This window comes from Rhincodon typus, chromosome 9, assembly GCF_021869965.1.
Source record: "Rhincodon typus isolate 14 chromosome 9, sRhiTyp1.1, whole genome shotgun sequence".
Taxonomy (NCBI): domain Eukaryota; kingdom Metazoa; phylum Chordata; class Chondrichthyes; order Orectolobiformes; family Rhincodontidae; genus Rhincodon; species Rhincodon typus.
In genome coordinates this window covers 60,467,081-60,485,975 of record NC_063340.1, presented here as the reverse complement: position 1 = coordinate 60,485,975, position 18,895 = coordinate 60,467,081, and the positions used below count along the sequence as shown (strand labels likewise).

The 18,895-nt window shown below is 38.5% G+C and overlaps 1 protein-coding gene across 1 annotated transcript; it reads left to right on the top strand.

The window, feature by feature from the left end:
- The first annotated feature begins 1,679 nt into the window (after positions 1-1,679).
- Positions 1,680-17,976, top strand: LOC125484003 (metastasis-associated protein MTA3-like). The gene is made up of 4 exons (XM_048601030.1): positions 1,680-1,799; positions 14,165-14,353; positions 16,387-16,461; positions 17,896-17,976. The coding sequence occupies exons 1-4, from the start codon at positions 1,764-1,766 to the stop codon at positions 17,953-17,955; spliced, it is 360 nt and encodes a 119-aa protein (XP_048456987.1). The 5' UTR covers positions 1,680-1,763; the 3' UTR covers positions 17,956-17,976.
- The last annotated feature ends 919 nt before the right edge of the window (positions 17,977-18,895 follow it).

Genomic DNA, 18,895 nt, shown 5'->3' with positions numbered 1-18,895 from the left:
GCTTCACCCGTTTGTGCACAGATATTTGAAGGAGAGTTTTGGAAAGATTTTTGACTGTGGAGAAAGAAGATTTCAGAGCTGAGATAGATACTGTTGTATTATTGCACAGATTTCAGGAAGGCACTGTACCTTTAAGAGAGCTGGATGATATTAGAATATGTGGTGTTCTAGTATAAAGTCTCTAACTTATTCTCTGTAGAACTCTTCTCAGTTGTTTAGCAAGCAGCCAGTATGCTAATCAGTCTGTTAACCACCTATCAACTATTTATGTAGTATAGCATCTAAGCATATAACTCAGACTATGTGTATGCGTGTGTGGTGATGTAAATCTGAGACATCATATTACTGTACATAGTTAATTGTTAATAAGTTTATAATTGTGAATCAGTATGAACACTGTGATACATGCCACATGTGCTAATATGTTAAAAATACAAGTACATCAGATACTATTTTTATTATTACCTGCACATACACATTCCAGCAGGGATCATCAGGAGTAAGAATTTTAATTAAACCTGCAGGCATTGGCATTAATTGTAGTACTCCAAGTTCAAGCTCCAGTTAAACCCAGTAGCTGTACTTAAGAACCTATGCTCTGAATTATTATATTATACCAATCGATGTTTTAACATTTTAATAGTTTTGATCAGCTCTTTTTAAATCAGCCAACATTGCTGGCCATTTTAAAACTTAGAAGTCGTCAGAATTGTTGAAAATGCTACATTTTTAGGTCTGTATAGTTTAAGAACCTCATATCTGTTGTGCATTAATGGACATGGGAAATGATTTTGTGGCATGGCAAAATTTTTGAACTGTTTATACAGTGTACAATTTTTCGATTGGTTCAAATCACCTCACCTCCCAATTAGCACTTATCTGTAAAATTATTTGAACAGTTATTAAAATATAGACAATGGACAACCATCAATACCAACTAGTCAATTTGGTGACATTATTTTGTTCAGTTCTTCACTGACTTTGTTTTGTTTGCTTGTTCTCAATGCAAAATAATATTCCTTAAAAACAAAATTTATAACATCATAAAGACAACATGTTTTAACAGTTGTGAGGAAGTGTATCTCAAATCAATGGCTTCACTGGTACATAAATACAGTCATTGACTCATTGGGTTGAATAGCTGCTTTTGTGCCATATGTTCTTATAGTCAAATAAAGTGACCCATCTTATCCTTAAGTAATATGAAAAAAATGCATTTATTTCACCTTTACGTTATTTTTTAATAGAAAACTCTTCAGTTGAACTTTGTTATGAAGTTATTGAAGGACACAAAACAAAATGCTGTTATCCATATTGCAATAGTTTACAAACCCCAATCTGAAGTATTTTTATTTTTCATATACAAGTTGAAATGCAAAGGTAGCTAAGCATATACTTTGGCTCCTGCAGAAACATTTTCTATCTCTGCCCCAACTCCACACTAAATAACTAGGAACATGAGTGCTACCTAAGTGCCCTGAAAATTGTTTGGTGTAAAATAAGTTGCCTATGCTTATGCAGCACGCCCACGCAAAAGCAAAGTAAAATCTCATTACAAAAAGCAAAATACTGTAGATGCTAGTAATCTAAAGGAAAAGCATATCCTGATTATCTACCAACAAGGTTTGCATAAGCCCTCGAGGATAACGTACAAACAGAAAACTCTTTGAATCATTCCCTTGTCTCTTTTCTCTGTCAGTGCTGTGGGTACATTTGCTCGAGCTCTGGATTGTAGCAGTTCTGTCAGACAACCGAGTTTACACATGAGTGCTGCAGCTGCTTCAAGGGACATTACCCTGGTAAGTTCAATGCAGTTTTCCTAGACTCTGGCCAAGGATTTTCAGATAATTATATATAGAAAAATAGCAGTTCACAATAGTGATAATTCAATATGAGTGGCAGCATCATCACTTCACATTCCATGTATGTACATGTCCTTGACACACAGCATTGTGCATATCACTATGGGAAACAACTGGAGTGCCTCAAATGCTATAAACATTTCAAGTATTGAAATAATAAGACGAGTTCATAAATGTTTGCCTATGGCATGTGTTCAAAAAAAGAAATCCAGAGCAGGGCTGTGTAATTTTATGTTCAGAATGAGGTTAATTGGAGTAAAATGGAGAAAGTTTTCACAAGAAGTGGAAATCCAGGACTGTCTTCCTCAATTTAATGTGAATGCTGGAACCAGTTGAGATTTTCAAATTGGAATTAGATGGATTTTTGTCTTCGAAGTGTATCCAAAGATCTAGGGAAAGAATGGTAAATAGAATTGAGATACAAAGCAACCGTAACAGGCTTTTGGCAGGGTGGGTGTTTGAACAGCCTACTCTTGTTGTTATGTTCATTCAGTTACCATATTTAAATGGTGTTACTTAATACCTGCTGGTTGAGATTAGAGCAAATGTGCCTGCCAGAGGTGATGATTTGTGGGTTCACTGTAGTTTGCCACTGCTTTTAGATTTTTTTTTACCCCTGATCTGTGTAAGCGTTAGTTAATTACTTGCATACTGATCAGTCATAAAGCATAGAACAATACAGCACAGGAACAGGCCCTTTAGTTCACCATTTCTGTGCTGACCATGATGCTATTCTAAATTAACCCTGTCTACTTGCACATGGTGCGTATACCTCTCTTCTCTCATGGGAGGTTTTTTTTGCTGGTTTTCATGTATCCCTATGGTGTAACTGTACTGGTTAGAGGGTTTGATGCTTATTTTGGCTAATATTTGAGGGAGGTATGGGTCATCTTTGCACTCAGTTGGGCTTGGTAGGAGAGACATCAATATTTCTTTCCTCAGCTGATGTGTTACTTTTGTTACAAGAGGTACATTTGTTATTTCAGTAAGTCTTGTGATTATTTAAACCTCAGGAAATGTTAAATCTGCAAAGGTTAAGAGGCACTACTTTGTGATATTGTCATCTCTTTGATCTACTTGTTAAATGCCTAAGGTATTTAAATTTGTGGAAATAGGATGGAGAAAGAGGTAGCCAATTGCTGTAGTTCTTTGTTCTTTCTGTGGACACATGGTCGCATTCAGTTCATCCTTCTGTCTGGGGTAATGAAGATTGCTGATTTTCCTAATGCAAGGACATTGGTCTGTTCTTTTCCTGGCTTTTGGGAATGCCAACAATTAGACATTAAAATGGGATCTTCATTGCCCAGGTCCTGGATTTAAAAAAAAAAAAAAAAAATTGTCCTCAATACTGCTTAACTAGGTAGAAGATTTGGCTTAACATGCTATCCTGCCTGCAATCTGTGTTCAGCTGTCTTGATTATTATTTTCCTGGCAGTTCTCTGACTCCATACCCTTGAATCTAGATTTTTTTTTTTAACTGGAAGTGCTTGTTTTGGTTTTGGGCCATTTTCCATGGCAGAGTCAGATTTTTCTCAACTATATGTATGTTATTATTTGTCACCAGTGAGAATGGTAGGGCCCAAATCTGTATAGTTAGTTGATAGTCACACAGTCAAGAACACTTACCCATCTCGCTTGAAATTTGGTGAGGCTGCCTGTGCAAATAAATGGTGTAGTTTTGGATAAAATGGGAGTGAACATTGGGTTGAGAAAGACCTTTACTATAGCTTTTTTGCCTTTTGGAGGAACCCCTCGCCTTTGGGAGCATCCTTCCTATTCTAACCTGTCTAGTCCTGTTAGAATTTTATAGGTTTCTGAGATTCTCCATCATTCTTCCAAACTCCCAACAAATATAGAGTCATACAGCTTGGAACTATACCCTTTGGTCCAACCAGTCCATGCCAAACATAGTCCCAAACTAAACTAGTCCACCTGCCTGCTCCTGGCCCATGTCCCTCCAAATCTTTCCTATACATGTACTTATGTAAGTGTCTTTTAAAAGTTGTAACTGTGCCCACATCCACCACTTCCTCAGGAAGTTCATTCCACACACGAACCACCTTCTGCATGAAAGGAATTTGTCTGGTAAACCTTTGCTACAGTTCCTCTACAGCAGAATATCCTTCCTCAGATAAAGTGACCAAATTGCAAATAATATTCCAGATATGATCTCACCAAGGTCTACAATTACAGTAAGGCATCCCTGTACCTGTATTTGAATCTTTCCACTATAAAGGCCAACATACCAAAAGCATTTCCCTATTAGTACTGATTTCCTTCAGTTCCACTGTCTCACTAAACCCTGTGTTCCCCAACATTTCCGGAATGGTATTTGTGACCTCATTTACGAAAGTATGTACTCAGTTGGTTGGCCATTTCTTTGTTCCACCCCTCTTTATAAGTTCCCCTGTTTCTGACTGGTAAGGGGCTTACGTTTGTTTCCACCAATCATTTTCTCTTCACATACCTATAGAAGTTTTTACAGTCAGTTTTTACATTCCCCACTAGCTTACTCTCATATTCTATTTTCCCTTTCTTAATCAATTTCTTTGTCCTACTTTGCTGAATTCTAAACATCTCCCACTCCTTGGGTCTGTTGTTCTTTTTTTTTCTGGCCAATTGTAAGTCCCTTTCTTGAATCTGATGCTTTCTCTAATTTCTTTTGTAAGTTATGATTTGACAGCTTTTCCCATTTTACTTTTGTGCCAGACAGAATAAACAATTGTTGCAGTTCACCCATGTGCTCTCTGAATGACTGCCATTGCCTTTCCACAGTCACCTGTTTAGGTAATATCCCTTAATCTGTCATAGCAAAATTGTGCCTCATACTGTCGTAGTTTCCTGTATTTAAATTCAGTATCCTAGCCTCTGAATCCACTACGTGACTGAGCATTTAGATGAGAAATTCTCTCATTTAAGGTTCTTGTGAAGAATTGTAGCTTGGGTTGTGGGTGAGGTTGTTGGCTTGCTCGCTGAGCTGGCTGGTTATCGTATAGACGTTTTGTCACCATGCTAGATGACATCATCAGTGCGGCCTCTGATGAAGCGATGTTCTTCTACTCTGCTTGGCATTTATATGATTCAGTCTGTTAAGTTTGGGTTGTGTCACTTCCGGTTCTGTTCTTCATGAGTTTGTATATGGGTTCTAATTCCACATATTTGTTGATTGAATTATGGGTTGGAAACCAGGCCTCTCGGAATTCCCGTGCACATCTGTGGTTGGCTTGAGCTAAGCTGGTCACGTTGTCCCAGTTAAATTGGTGGCTTTCATTGTCCCAGTGCATTGAAATGAGGGAAAGGTTATCATGTTGTTTTGCTATGTATTCTGATGCCTAGTTTCCTTCCGGTCTGACTGATGTAATGTTTGTTGCAGTCAATGCAAGGTATTTTGTAAACTATGATGGTCCTGCATGTCATGGGTATGGAATCTTTTCGTTCTTGTGAGTGTTTGTTGTAGTATGGCCCTGGGTTTGTGTGCTATTATGATTCCTAGTGGTCGCAGGAGTCTCATTGTCAGTTCTGATATGTTCTTGATATAGGGTAACGTGGCCAGTGTATTGGGGCGTACTGTGTCCTCTTGGCGTTGTCTATCCAGTAGGCACCTGCGGATGAAGTTGTTGGGATATCCATTGTTGGCAAAGACCTTGTATAGGTGCTCTTCCCCCTTCCTGCGTAGTTCTGGCATGTTGCAGTGAGTTGTGGCTCGTTTGAATAGTGTCCTAACACAGCTTTGTTTGTGGAGGTTGGGGTGATTGCTTTGGAAATTGAGGATTTGGTCAGTGTGGTTTGCCTTCCTATATATTGTGGTTTGGAACTCCCCGTTGGTCATTCCGGATATGACGATATGAGAATATGAGAAACCGTGCACAGTTCCAGTGTCCAGGGCCAGCAGCTATGCAGGAAGTGTCTCCAGCTGCAGCTCTTGGAAGCCTGGTTTTGGAGCTAGAGAGGCAGCTGGGGTCACTGTGGAGCGTCTGCAAGGCAGAGAGTATCATGGACAGCAAGTATAGGGAGGTGGTCACAATACAAGCTACGACTCCACAGACAACAGGAATTTCCTGTTGCTTTGAATACGACTGAAAGGAAAGACCTCTCAAAGGAAAACAGCAAGAACCAAATTCATTCTACCACAGTTGGCTCTGCTGCATAAAGGAGTAAAAACCGTGCAAGTGTAATAATTATAGGAGACTCAATTGCAAGAGGAATAGACAGGCATTACCGTGGCCACAAACAAGACTCCAGGATGGTATGTTGCCTCTCTCGTCTTAAGGTCAAGGACATCTGAGTGGCTACCATGTATTCTGGAGATGGATGGTGAACAGCTCGCAGTCATGATACATATTGGTATAAACAAATAGGACCTCACTCTTTTGTTTTAACATGAAAGCAGGATATAGGGAATTAAGAAATAAGTTGAAAAATAAGACCTCAAAGATAATGATCTCAGGATTATTACCAACATTATGTGCTAGTCAGTGTAGAAATAGTATGATATGTCAAATGAAAATGTGGATCAATATATGGTGCAAGGGAGAGGGCTTCAGATTTCTGGAGCATTGGAACTGGTTCTGGGAAAGGTAGGATCAGTAAAAACTGGACGTGTCACCCCGGGCAGAACAGAGACTAATGTCCAAGTGGAAGCAATTGCTAGAGTGATTGGAAGGCTTTAAACTAAAATAACAGGGGATTGGGACCTATGCAAGGAGTCAGAGGGAGGAGATCGAGGAAAAGAATAAAATGCCAGAATCGGAATTTTGTGGTTGGCAGAGAAATCAAGAACCAGAGCTCTGATGAAGAGTCATCTAGACTCGAAACCTTAGCCTGCTTTCTCTCCATAGATGCTGCCTGATCCACTGTGACCTCCAGCAACTTTTATTTTCGGTTAATCAACTGTACATCCCCTTAAACAGATGGTAGGAATGAGAAATAGAAAGCAAGGACAAAGAAAAAAGTATAGAGTGGATGCATTCAATGCCAAATCAAGTACAAAAAAGAAATAAAAGGAGAGAGGGAAAATGCTTGTATTAAAGCAGAAAAACATAAAAGAAATGCGACAAAGTTTTGATGTAAAAAATATAAAATTTCTAATCTCTAACAATTAATACCTGAAAAAATGGAACTCCACTGTCGTACACATGATTTTCAATTTGAGAGTTATTCAAGAATTATCTTGCTATTAAAAGGTTACTTATACTTGAAGTAATGACTCAACTTTCTGTGCACTTATGTCCACCTGCAAATGCAGCAACAGTACAACATTGTGTTTGTCAGTGGTGGGCAGACAGTAAATTCTGCAAAACTAGTCATGAAATATGCCTACTTGCACAGCTAGTTATCCATAGCTGGATATTTATGTTCAAACATGCATTAACACCATGCTTCATGCTACTGTATCAGTTACATGTGAATGATGATGAACACCTATAGTCACCTCACAATTTTAACTTGCAATAATCTCTATTACTTTCTCCTAATCAACTTCATTTTATGACTCCGCCGTTCAGTCTACCTTTGACTCCTGGCCTGTTGAATGCCTTCATTATTGAGTTATTATTGGTCTTTTTTCCTATTCGCTGATGGGATGTGGGTGTCACCGGCTGGACCATTATTGCTCATCCCTGGTTGCCCCTGACAAGGGGGTGGTGAGCTGCCTCCTTGAACCACTGTGGTCCATGTGATGTAGAAAACCCCACAATGCCATTTAGGAAGGATTCCAGAATTTTGACCCAGTGTTATTAAAGGAACAAATATATTTTGGAGTCAGGATGGCGTGTGGCTTGGAGTGGAACTGCAGGTAGTGATGTTCCCATGGATCTGTTGCTCTTGTCTCTCTTGATAGAAGTGGTCGTGGGTTTGGAAGATGCTGTTTAAGGATCTTTGGTGAAGATCTGTCGTGCGTCTTGTAGATAGTACTTAAGTGCTGCTACTGAGCAATGTTTATGGATGTGGTGTCAATCAAGTGGGCTGCTTTGGCCTGGATGGTGTCAAGCTCTTGAGTGTTGTTGGTGCTGTGCTCATCCAGAGAACGTTTTCTGTGTGGTGCAGTTGTTTATAATTAATTTTCTATTTTCCAGAGTATTTGGCATTTGGAAAACCTTGTTAAACCTTGGGAAAACAGTTCTAATTTGCTTTATATGTACAGAGTTATATTTATCAAGTAAAACATCAAGATGGGTGAGACTTGTGGCATCAAACTATGGAGTGAGCGGAAGAGATTGCTGTTTTCATTAAACATAGATCAATATAAATATCCGCAGCCAAACCTAAAATACATATAAGATAAAAACTGACATTTTCTCCCAATAGGAGAAACACCATATCTGGGCAGAGAGAAGTGGCAATGTTTTAATTCACTCCTTATCAAAAGCAATTATGTATCTTTTCCAACTGTGCAAAAGAAGAAAATAATCGGAGTTATAAATCTTGCTTTTATGCTTGCCAGACCCCACGTTTTCCATCTATTAAATTTATTGAAAGGAAGTTCACAATTGATGAGCACAGAAGCAGAAATATCTACCTCTTCTGTTTTACAGTATTGAAACTTATGAATGTCCGAGACTAGTTATTAATTTGTCACAGGATTTTTTTTTGTTGCTAGCTGCTAAGTCTTGCTATGGGGGACTTCAGTCAAGAAAATTGGTGAATTTGTCATCTTTTTTATGCTTAACTGTGCTGTGAAAGGATGCTGAGTTGTGATGCTCTGAGTCAGTTAATGTGAAATCCAGGCAGACTGATGAAAATAAATAGCAAATAGAATTCCAAGAATAACAGTGGTGTACTTAACAGGGTCCATCAGCAGGGAGTTTTTTTGGAAAAGTTACTTTGAACAAACATCTTGGTTGGATTGATCTCGTAGCGTTTACTTGGCCGGTGAGATGCATGCAGATCTTCTTGAATAAAGGCAGGCTTATCTTGCTGAATTAATTCAGCAAGATGAGGATCAACAAATGTTTGATACCAATTGATGAATATTTTAAGAAGTACTTTTATGTCCAGTACCTTCTGGAGAAACCAAGCTGTCTACTTCAACATGTCATTAACAGGGAACAATTTTATTTTATTTCCAAAGGCTGCTCTTGACATTTCCTTGAAGTCTTTCATTTTGAGGGGTTCTTTTTATTCTCATTAACTCATTTATTAGGTGATGCAGTCATATAGTAAGAATATTTTTTCTATATTTTGGAGTATTTGGAGAATTAGGATAATTAATTAATATCCTTGATAATTATCACGCCTCTATTAAACCTAACGCCAAATTACACAAGGAAAGCATTAATTTCTTGGAACATAGAACAGTACAGCACAGGGACAGGCCCTTACACCCACAATATCTGTGCTGACCATGATGTCATTCTAAACTAATCCCATCTTCATGCACATGGTCCGTATCCCTCGATTCCCTGCCTGTTCATGTGTCTCTACGTGCCTCTTAAACATTGCTGAGGTCTCTGCTTCTATCACTTCCCCTAGTCATGAATATCAGGCACCTATCACCTGTGTAAATAAAAAAAGACTTTTCTCTCACATTTTTAAACTTTCCCACTCTTGCCTTAAACCTATGCCCCCTTGTATTTGACATTTCCACTCTGTGAAAGAAACTCCAAATATCCACCCTAACCATGACTCTCATAGTTTTATCTAGTTCTACCAGGTCACCTTCAGCCTACAATGCTCTAGTGAAAACGATCCAAATTTGTCCAATCTCCCCTCATTCAGTTCAATCCAGGCAACACTCTGGTAAGCCGCGTTCGCACCCTCTCCGAAGCCTACACATCCATCCTTTAGTGTGTTGACCAGAACCGCAAACAGTACTCGAAATGTGGCCAACTAAAGTTTTGTACAGATACAACATGTCTTGCTAACTTTTATGTTCAGTGCTCTGACTGATGAAGTCAAGCATACTTTTCTTCCCACCTTATCCACTTGTGTTGCCACTTTTGGGGAGCTATGGACTTGAATCCCAAGATTCTTCTATATATCAATGCTCGTAAGTGTCCTGCTATTTATTGTATACTTTCCTCTTGCATTTCACCTCCCAACATACCATCACCTCCCACTTGTCTGCATTAAACTTCATCTGCCATTTCTCTGCCCAACTTTCCAGATGGCCTGTATCAGAGTCAGATCTACAGCACAGAACAAAGATATCTTACTATATCCTTTGATAACCTTTGTCACTATCCACAACTGCACCGACTTCTGTGTCGTCTGCAAAGTTACTAATCAGACCACCTACATTTTCATCCAAATTATATATATTACAAACGACAGAGGTCCCAGCACTGATCCTTAAGGAACACCACTGGTCACATACCTTCATAGAACAGTACAGCACAGTACAGGCCCTTTGGCCCACGATGTTATGCCGACCTACTAAGATCGAACTACCCTACATACCCTACATTATACTATCATCCATGTGCCTATCCAAGAGTCACTTAAAAGTTTCTAAAGTATCTGACTCCACTACCACTGCCGGTAGCGTGTTCCACATGCCCACCTACCTCTGACATCTCCCCTATACCTTTCTCCAATTACCTTAAAATTATGCCCCCTCATAACAGTCATTTGCGCCCTGGGAAAAAGTCTCTGGCTATCCACTGTATCAATGCCTCTCATCAACTTCAGTCAGAAAGTTGTCCACAACTATCCTCTAACCTTTATGACCAAGCCAATTTTGTATCCAACTTGCCAACTCACCATGGAGGCTATGTGACCTAACCTTTTGGAGCAGCCTACAATGGAGGGACGTTGTCAAATGCTTCAATAAAGTCCATTTAGACAACATTCTTTGCCCTATACCCATCAATCATCTTTGTTGCTTACTCAAAAAACTCAATCAGGTTTGTGAGATTAGACGTCCTGACATAAATCCATGCTGACTATCCCTAATAAGTCTATTCTTCTCCAAATATGAGCAAATCCTGTCCCTAAGAACCTTCCCTAAGAATTTCCCTACCACTTATGTAAGGCTGATTGATCTATAATTTCCTGGATTATCCCTGTTATCCTTAAACAACAGAACAACATTGGCTGTTCTCCAGTCTTCTTTGACCTTGCCTATGAATAAAGAGGTTACAAAGATCTCTGTCAAGGCACCAGCAATCTCCTTCCTTGCCTCTTTTGGTATCATATATTTAAAAACATCCCAGTGTCTTAATGATGTGACCGATTCCATCATTTGATTTTATTGGGGCTCTTGCTAGCATGGAAAGGGGAGTTCTGAATCAGTAGTATACGTCAAAATTATACAAGGCATAAGCACTTCCAGCTTGTGGTGAATGCTGTGCTAGCTCTTCTCTGATCGCTTGCATGACTTGAATCTGGTTGTGTGTAAAGAGGACTGGGTCTCTATTTAGCATGGTGTAGCACACTCATCCTGAGTCAAAAGGTTACGGGTTTAAGCCCCATTTCAGAAAATTGAATCTAAAATGCACGCTCCCACTTCAGTTCTATACTGCCAGAGATGCCATTTTTGGGATAGATACCAAACCGCGACCTCATCTGCTCTTTCGGCTTTGAATATATCAGACGCCATTGGACAGTGTTATTGTCCTAGTGTTGCAGTGAACACATTTCAAAAATGTGCTAACTATCTATAGTATTATCTATAAAATAACTCCTAAAGGTATTGTGTTATTCACTTACTATCACATTGAACTAAGCTAAAATTGTTTATTTTTGTTCATTATGAATTCATTATTATTGGGGTGCTTTGAAAGGGTGTGACACTTACTTCTCATGACTTTTTATAATTGATTAGGAAGAAGGGAAAAGAACAAATTGGTTTCTTCAAATAGAAACCAATTTCTGCTCTCCCTTGTATCTTTTGTCAGAGGACTGTTCTTTAAGGTATTGACTGACTATCTACAATTTAAGTAGCATAAAATTTATCTCACATTCTTTCTTCCAAAAAAATTAACTTAGCTACGATACCGTTCATATAATTTTCAAAGGTCAAGTTAATCTGTACATTTTATTATAGAATCGACTTTTGTACGTGGCTTTCGAATTACATTTTCTAATGAATTCACTTTTTTCACCTAACATTGAATTAAAATAGCTTGTGCAAAACCGTGGTCTTAATATGCATTATGTACTTTTCGCAAAAGCCAAAGTTAGACAGATTTTATTTTGGTCAGTGTTTTGATAACCAATCAAGTTGTCGGAAAACAAAAATAGTTTTTAAAAAAGAAACTCTAAATACCCAAAAAAGCATCTGTGGAAAAGCAGAAAGCCTTAGTTGATGCTTTGTAATCTGTAACATCTACCCTCCTCCAAGGGTAGATGTTACAGATTAACAATCTTTAGGCAAAAAAACAGCAAAAGAAGGGAAAAGAAACAAGAACATCCATAGGAAAAGTATTAGAAGAACCAGAGATGGTGAAATGATGAAGTGGTATTGTTAACTGGATCCTTTCAAGTGGATTAGGAATACAGATACAAGGTTTCTCTTCGATGAAGAATTGATTGACTGAAAAATATTCCTCCTGTCTTCCCAATCCTAGCTATTCTCCCATTATATCCTCAGATCATTCATTAATCGTTTAACAGCTATTATCTGTCTTTTAGCAGAAGACAAAAAGAGATATGATGAGAGAAAGAAGGCTATCAAGTGCATGTATTTGACACTTGCAGTGCACGGCAGGACTTTGTAAAGTGGAATCAAGATGTCAAGCGATGTCACGAGCTGAAATTTTGCGGTTGCATGCTCTGAGGCAGTAATAGCTGTTGTGAAGCTATGACGTCTGGTTATAACATACCTTGCTGAGGGGCCACACCAATTTTTAAAATGGAGTCACAGAGGGAAGACATTTAGGAAACACTGGCATATGAGTAATTGAGGGAGAGTAGATAGCAAAGGAAGTATGGATAAACTGGAAAATGAAGCACACTCCAGTGACCCAGCAGTCTGTTAGAAGACCTAAAGCAATGGCACCATCGTGCTGATCAGTCCACCATTGGTATTCAACCTTGAGTTTCCACCTTGAACATCAAACAGTTTCATTACCTCATCTCTGGAAACAACAACATAACCATCGATCTCACCTACTGTCCCAAAGAAGAAATAGAAGCTATAATTATTATTTGAAATTGACTGAGTCAAGATACGATCAAGTAGCTGCACAGTATTAAATAGAACAGTGAGGTTCTGTTTCTCAAGTTTAGGTTAAAATTAACTTGGCTACGATACTGTTCATATAATTTTCAAAGGTCAAGTTAATATGTACATTTTATTATAGAATCGACTTTTGTCGATTCGAGTGGAAAATTAAATATTTCATAAGTGATGTAAATAAACTGGTCAACATTGTTATAAAACAAAGAACTGTAGATGCTCAAGATCTGAAACAAAAACGGAAATTGTTGGCGAAACTCACCAGGTTTAAAATTGATCAAAACTCATCAGTTCTGTTAAAGAGTCACCGGACTCAAAACATTAATTCTGCCTTCTCCCCACAGATGCTGCAAGGCCTGCTGAATTTTGCGAGTAATTTCTGTTTTTGTTTCTGGTCAACATTGTTGTCTTTCATGTATTTCAGATGTCTCTGTGAACTTCTGTTTGAAAGTCTGTGTCTGTCTCAAATGATTGAAACTTTTTGAAAATTTGTTCTTGAATGTGGATATCTGACTTGAGCCTAAATTGTGCTAAATTCCTTCAGCACAGAACAAAGAGCCTTAACCACATATCAGACTTTTAATCAGCTATGAGTCATTTAAACTTCACCTGTGGTGATGCAAAAAGAAAGCCGCTTTTAAGAAGTGGAAAGCAATAATCAGGTGTAGGATGGCATGGTGGCTCAGTGATTAGCAGTGCTGCCTCACAGCGCCAGGGACCTGGGTTCCACCCTTGGGCGACTGTCTGTGTGGAGTTTGCACATTCTCTCTGTGTCTGCGTGGGTTTCCTCTGGGTGCTCCGGTTTCCTCCCACAGTTCAAAAATGTGCAGGCTAGGTGGATTGCCATGCTAAATTGCCCATAATGTTCAAGGATGTGTAGCTTAGGTGGGTTATAGGGGATGGGATGCTCCGAGGGTCGGTGTGGACTGGTTGGGCCGAAGGGCGTGTTTCCACACTATAGGGATTCTATGACTTGCTGTGCTCTAGCTGCAGGGCATCTCCCTGCCTTGCTCCTGACTGGGCATCAGACTCCCTCGAGGGGCTGGATGGCCTCCGCCTGTTCCTATTTCTCATAGTCTTATGGTCTAATCTTAATTTTGACACAATGATTCTAATATGAATCGTGAACTTCCTTTTGCAGCAATTATAATATATACTTAAACATTTTGTTTACTTCCATTAGTTCCATGCAATGGATACGTTGCACAAGCACAACTATGATTTGACAAATGCAATCAGCATCTTGGTACCTCAGGGTGGTCCTGTTCTCTGCAGAGATGAGATGGAAGAATGGTCAGCATCTGAAGCTAGCCTTTTTGAAGAGGCATTGGAAAAGTATGGCAAGGATTTTAATGACATACGACAAGACTTTGTAAGCACATCCGAACTTTAATTATACAGATTGTCAATGTATTGAGAGAGTTTGGGCAGTACTGTAGAATTGGGATTCTTAAGTAAGTCAACTTTTCATTCAACTTGTTTTAATTATATAAAGGTTTCAACTCTGAGCTGCAAAAGTTCTATAGATCAGCATGTCTGCTATTTAGAAATCACTGCATTCTCCTCTTTACCCCATATTGTTGAATAACTCATGTACAAAAAATTGATTAACCTTAAATCTAAAATTCACAATTGAACTAGCATCAATTGTCATTTTTAGAGAAGTTCTAAACTTCCACAATCTGTATAGAACTGTTTGCTAATCTCGCTCCTGGAAAGTCTGGTCCTAAATTTTTGATTATGCTAGCCTAGTACCTGGCTCTCCAACCTGTGTACATAGTCACAGTGGATAGAGAGAACTGTTTCCATTAATACCTTTGAGACTTACACTCATTTAACTCTCAATTTTATAAAAGTTTGGGAACATAATTGTATTTTGCGTAGTCTCACCTTTTAATTCTAGAGATCCTGGTAAATGTTACACACCCTCCATGGGAACATATCCTTCCTAAAATGTTGTATTCAAGTATGAATCCCCTTTTTTTTAACTGATCATAAATTTCTGTTCCTGATTAGAATGCTGTATGACTTGTTTCTTGGATACATGTTCGTGAAAGATCAAGACTTCATCATTTTCCTTTGATTCTTTTGATGAATTACGGTTTAACCCTGTGAAATTTAGAATCCCTTTTATTTCATCTGTCGTCATCTTCCGTTTCACGAACAGCTTTGCTGATCAGTTTGTCGTTTGTCTTTACCTTCTAAGGTTTCGTTCTCAATATTTTACGAAACAAAATTTACTTGTTTGTTTCCTCTATCCTTAACGGCAACTTTGTCTTTTGAAATGTGGTAAATTTCTAGTCAGCATGGTTTCTAACCTCATCTTGCTTGAACGTCAAGATTCAGGACCATTCCTTCTCAATGACAACATTTTGCCAACTATTCCAAAGTTACTGTAGAAGAATGGAAACAGCCCTATGTTCCAATACCTTTTTAAAAACTCTTTATGCCAGTATTTTTTCCCTGCATCCTTCCTTCGTAGTCTAAATGTGAGCAACCTATGGATTCCATGCTGAACACAAAAGAAAAGCACATGTGCTATCACTTTACCTATTCAATTCTGTTCCCATATCTTTTCCTTTCTTTCAAAGTTTCAGCCTATCTAATTTGGACTCCATTTTTTTAATCTTCTGGCTTTATCAAATTCATCTTGCAGCCACTACCTGATCTTTTTGCTCAACTTTTCATCCAACTTCCTTTCTTGCTGACATTACTTTTGTATCTATCTTGTGATTTTGCTTGCAGCTCTTGCACAACATGGCTTATTGTCATCTTTCCCAAAATACCCATCTTGAATCCTTTCATCCTTTCTCATTACTGCCTTCTCTAGTATCTTCTATTACTCTGAAAAGTCCTCAAATGCATTATTGTGCTTCACTGATGCACCTATCTTCCATGTCTGAGACCAAGCAATTCAGTTTAGCAAAGAGGCTACTTGTCATATCATGACCAGCATCATTTGTTACGTTAACTTCTGTCCGCTTACCTTTTTCATCCTTGGCTATTCTATCCTTTTCTAATTGTAGATTCTTGCATGATCTTCATGCTGTCGTTCTCCACATGTTCATTCGTTGTTGTCCTAATGACACCATTACATATTCTCCAACATTTTCTCCAAAGAAGGTCGTGCACCTTTATCATGAATTTATGGATGCTGGTGTGCTATATGTTGTGTGCATTTTAATTTTTTTTAAACTCCTTGCATGTCAAATTTTACTGTGTTTCATTTCTCACATTTGACGACATGCATGTTTTGTTATTTAAATATGCAAAGAATGAACCATGTATTGATCTTTAAAAGTTCTTTTTAAACTACAAAACAAATGTTTTAAAAATGTTTTGAAGCTGTTTGACCATAATGAGTGTTACCTGGTTTATCACTGTGTGTTTATCAATTTTTGATAGCTACCGTGGAAATCACTCACTAGCATCATAGAGTACTATTACATGTGGAAAACAACAGATAGATATGTGCAACAGGTGAGAACATTACTTGCATTTGTGATTATTCTTAAATTGTTTGTATATTTCAAAATTGCGTATTTGTTGAAATATGTGATAGTTTTTGTTATCCAACAACAGTGAGACTGTGTTATATCAAATGAAACTGGTGAATGCAAATTCAAAATGTCCAAGAGGAAATTATAATTATACACTTATTAAAAAAATGGTATGAAAAGTTTATGCCACTGACCAGAAAAAGTTACGATTACAATTGTAACAATTTCATCCTTGCAAAATAATACATCTGTGGAATCCATATTTGTGTATAGATTGTTGAGGAAAATAGTGGTTGTGATGTCGCTATTTGTTTTATTTTAAGGCAGCTCAAGTTCAAAAAGTCATTGCTTATTACTTCCAAATGAAATATTTCTAATTATTCTGACTCATAATGTTCAAGAGCTCTACACATCATGGCATAGAGTTGCCTTGTTGATATGTGAGAGCTTCGGTGGTGCGGGTTTAGGACCCATATCATGCTCCGACTCATTATAATGAAGAGAATCTTTGGAAAAATCAACCCATGATTTCATAATATGCACTTAGAGTAGACATCCACATATTTGTGAAATCATTCTTTTATTGCCTGCTAAATTCCACTTTTGTGATGGTAGGAAAAGGCATAAACAAAATGTAAACTGGTCCTAGTCCATTATTTTGTATCTGAAGCGTCCAAGACATTTTGTTCAGAGGACTGCATTGGAAATAGACAGATGATGCAGACAGTTTGTCAGTATTCACTGGAATTGTTTTTCTTTTAAAATGTTTTGTGCAGTGAATCAGCACTATTGCAGCCTGTCGTAACAAATGACCACGTTTTTAAAAAAAAATTTGAGAGACTTGGGCTTTTTTGATAGGCCTAACATATATATTGCCTGTTGACTAATCGTGACAAGGTGATGGTGAGCTGGCTTTTTGGATCCCTGCAGTCTCTGTGGTGCAGGTCCACCTTTAGTTGTGGTAAGGTAGAGTGTTTCAGGATTATGACCCAATGACGGGAAGGGTTAGCTAGATATTCCCAAATCAGGGTGGGATGTGACTTGTAGAGGAAACTTCAGGTGCTGATATTCCTACCCACTGATGCACTTGTTTTTCTGAGTGGTATTAATTGCAGGTTTAGAGAGTGCTATTGAAACAGCCTTGGTGAGTGGCACCTATTACTTACAAGCAGATAACTTTTAAATGAACTTTTGTTAATGTTTATGGGGTTCTGTGGAAGTAAAGTCTGATTTTGTTGTTCAAACATGGAATAAAGTGCAAGCAGTGGTTAATTTCATTGTGATTCCAAATAAAGTTATACAGCATTCATGTGGCCATATGGTGAAAAATAAAGTAACTTAACAGAAAGTTAAGTAGCACAAGAAATGCTGTTAGGATGATTTTGTCCTATAATTTTATTTTGTTTATTTTTAGAAACGTCTTAAGGCTGCTGAGGCAGAGAGCAAATTGAAACAGGTGTACATCCCAACATAGTAAGTGCTTGTAAACCATCCTTCAATTCTAACACTTAAATATTTCTCTATTATGAAATTCTTCTAGGTCCAAAGATTGTAACATGGATCACAATATTTATGGAAAGTCAAAGTGGTCTGTCTCACTTGTATATTTAAAAAGGTTATTTTCGCATATTTGTCTGGGAATGTAACTGGGGATGTTTTTCTTTGAGCTATTTGTGTTCTGCTTATAACCTTACGCCATGATATGGTCTGCCCTCCACCAACATCCCCCCCCCCCCATATTAAAAATATGGAGGGAGCTCCTGCCATTAATAATTGACCATTAATAGACTGGAGATGGGTCTTTTGCTTCTCAGGAATAAGAAGTTCCATCTGGAAAAGCTGCTGGCCAATCAGTGGCCAGAGCTCTCCAGTCCTGGCAGTGCTACCGAGAATAGCAACCAATTTCAGTTTTACACACAACTTGAAAATGTGAGGCACACTGGATTGTGACTTTGTAAGTGTTTAATGCATCCCGACAGAGAGGTTGGTGAGCGCTGGATTTTGAAGAGATGGGAAGAAGAGCTCCCACGCCTGTCAACAGCCATCACAGGCAAAACTGCGTGGCTGGAAGGTAGGCATAGGTCTCCCTAGCACCTATTAAATTCTGCCAGTGGTGGGACAAGGCTGTTAAGTAGGCATTAATTGACAACCAAAAGGCCTCAATTTTCCCCTTGCAAACAAACTGCTCAATACCATTCCTGCTGCTGATAAAATTACAATGGGGACAGGCATGGATAGGTAAGTGACACGTAAGTCACTTCCTGGATTTGATGTATCTTCCCCCACTCCCCCCCTCCCTCCCTCCCTCACTGTCAAAGCGGCTGGCAGGGGAATGCATTATCCACCTGTTGGATAATCATACCTCTTCCGCCTTGCATGTTCATTTATACAAAGAACTGTGTAATGGGCTGTTC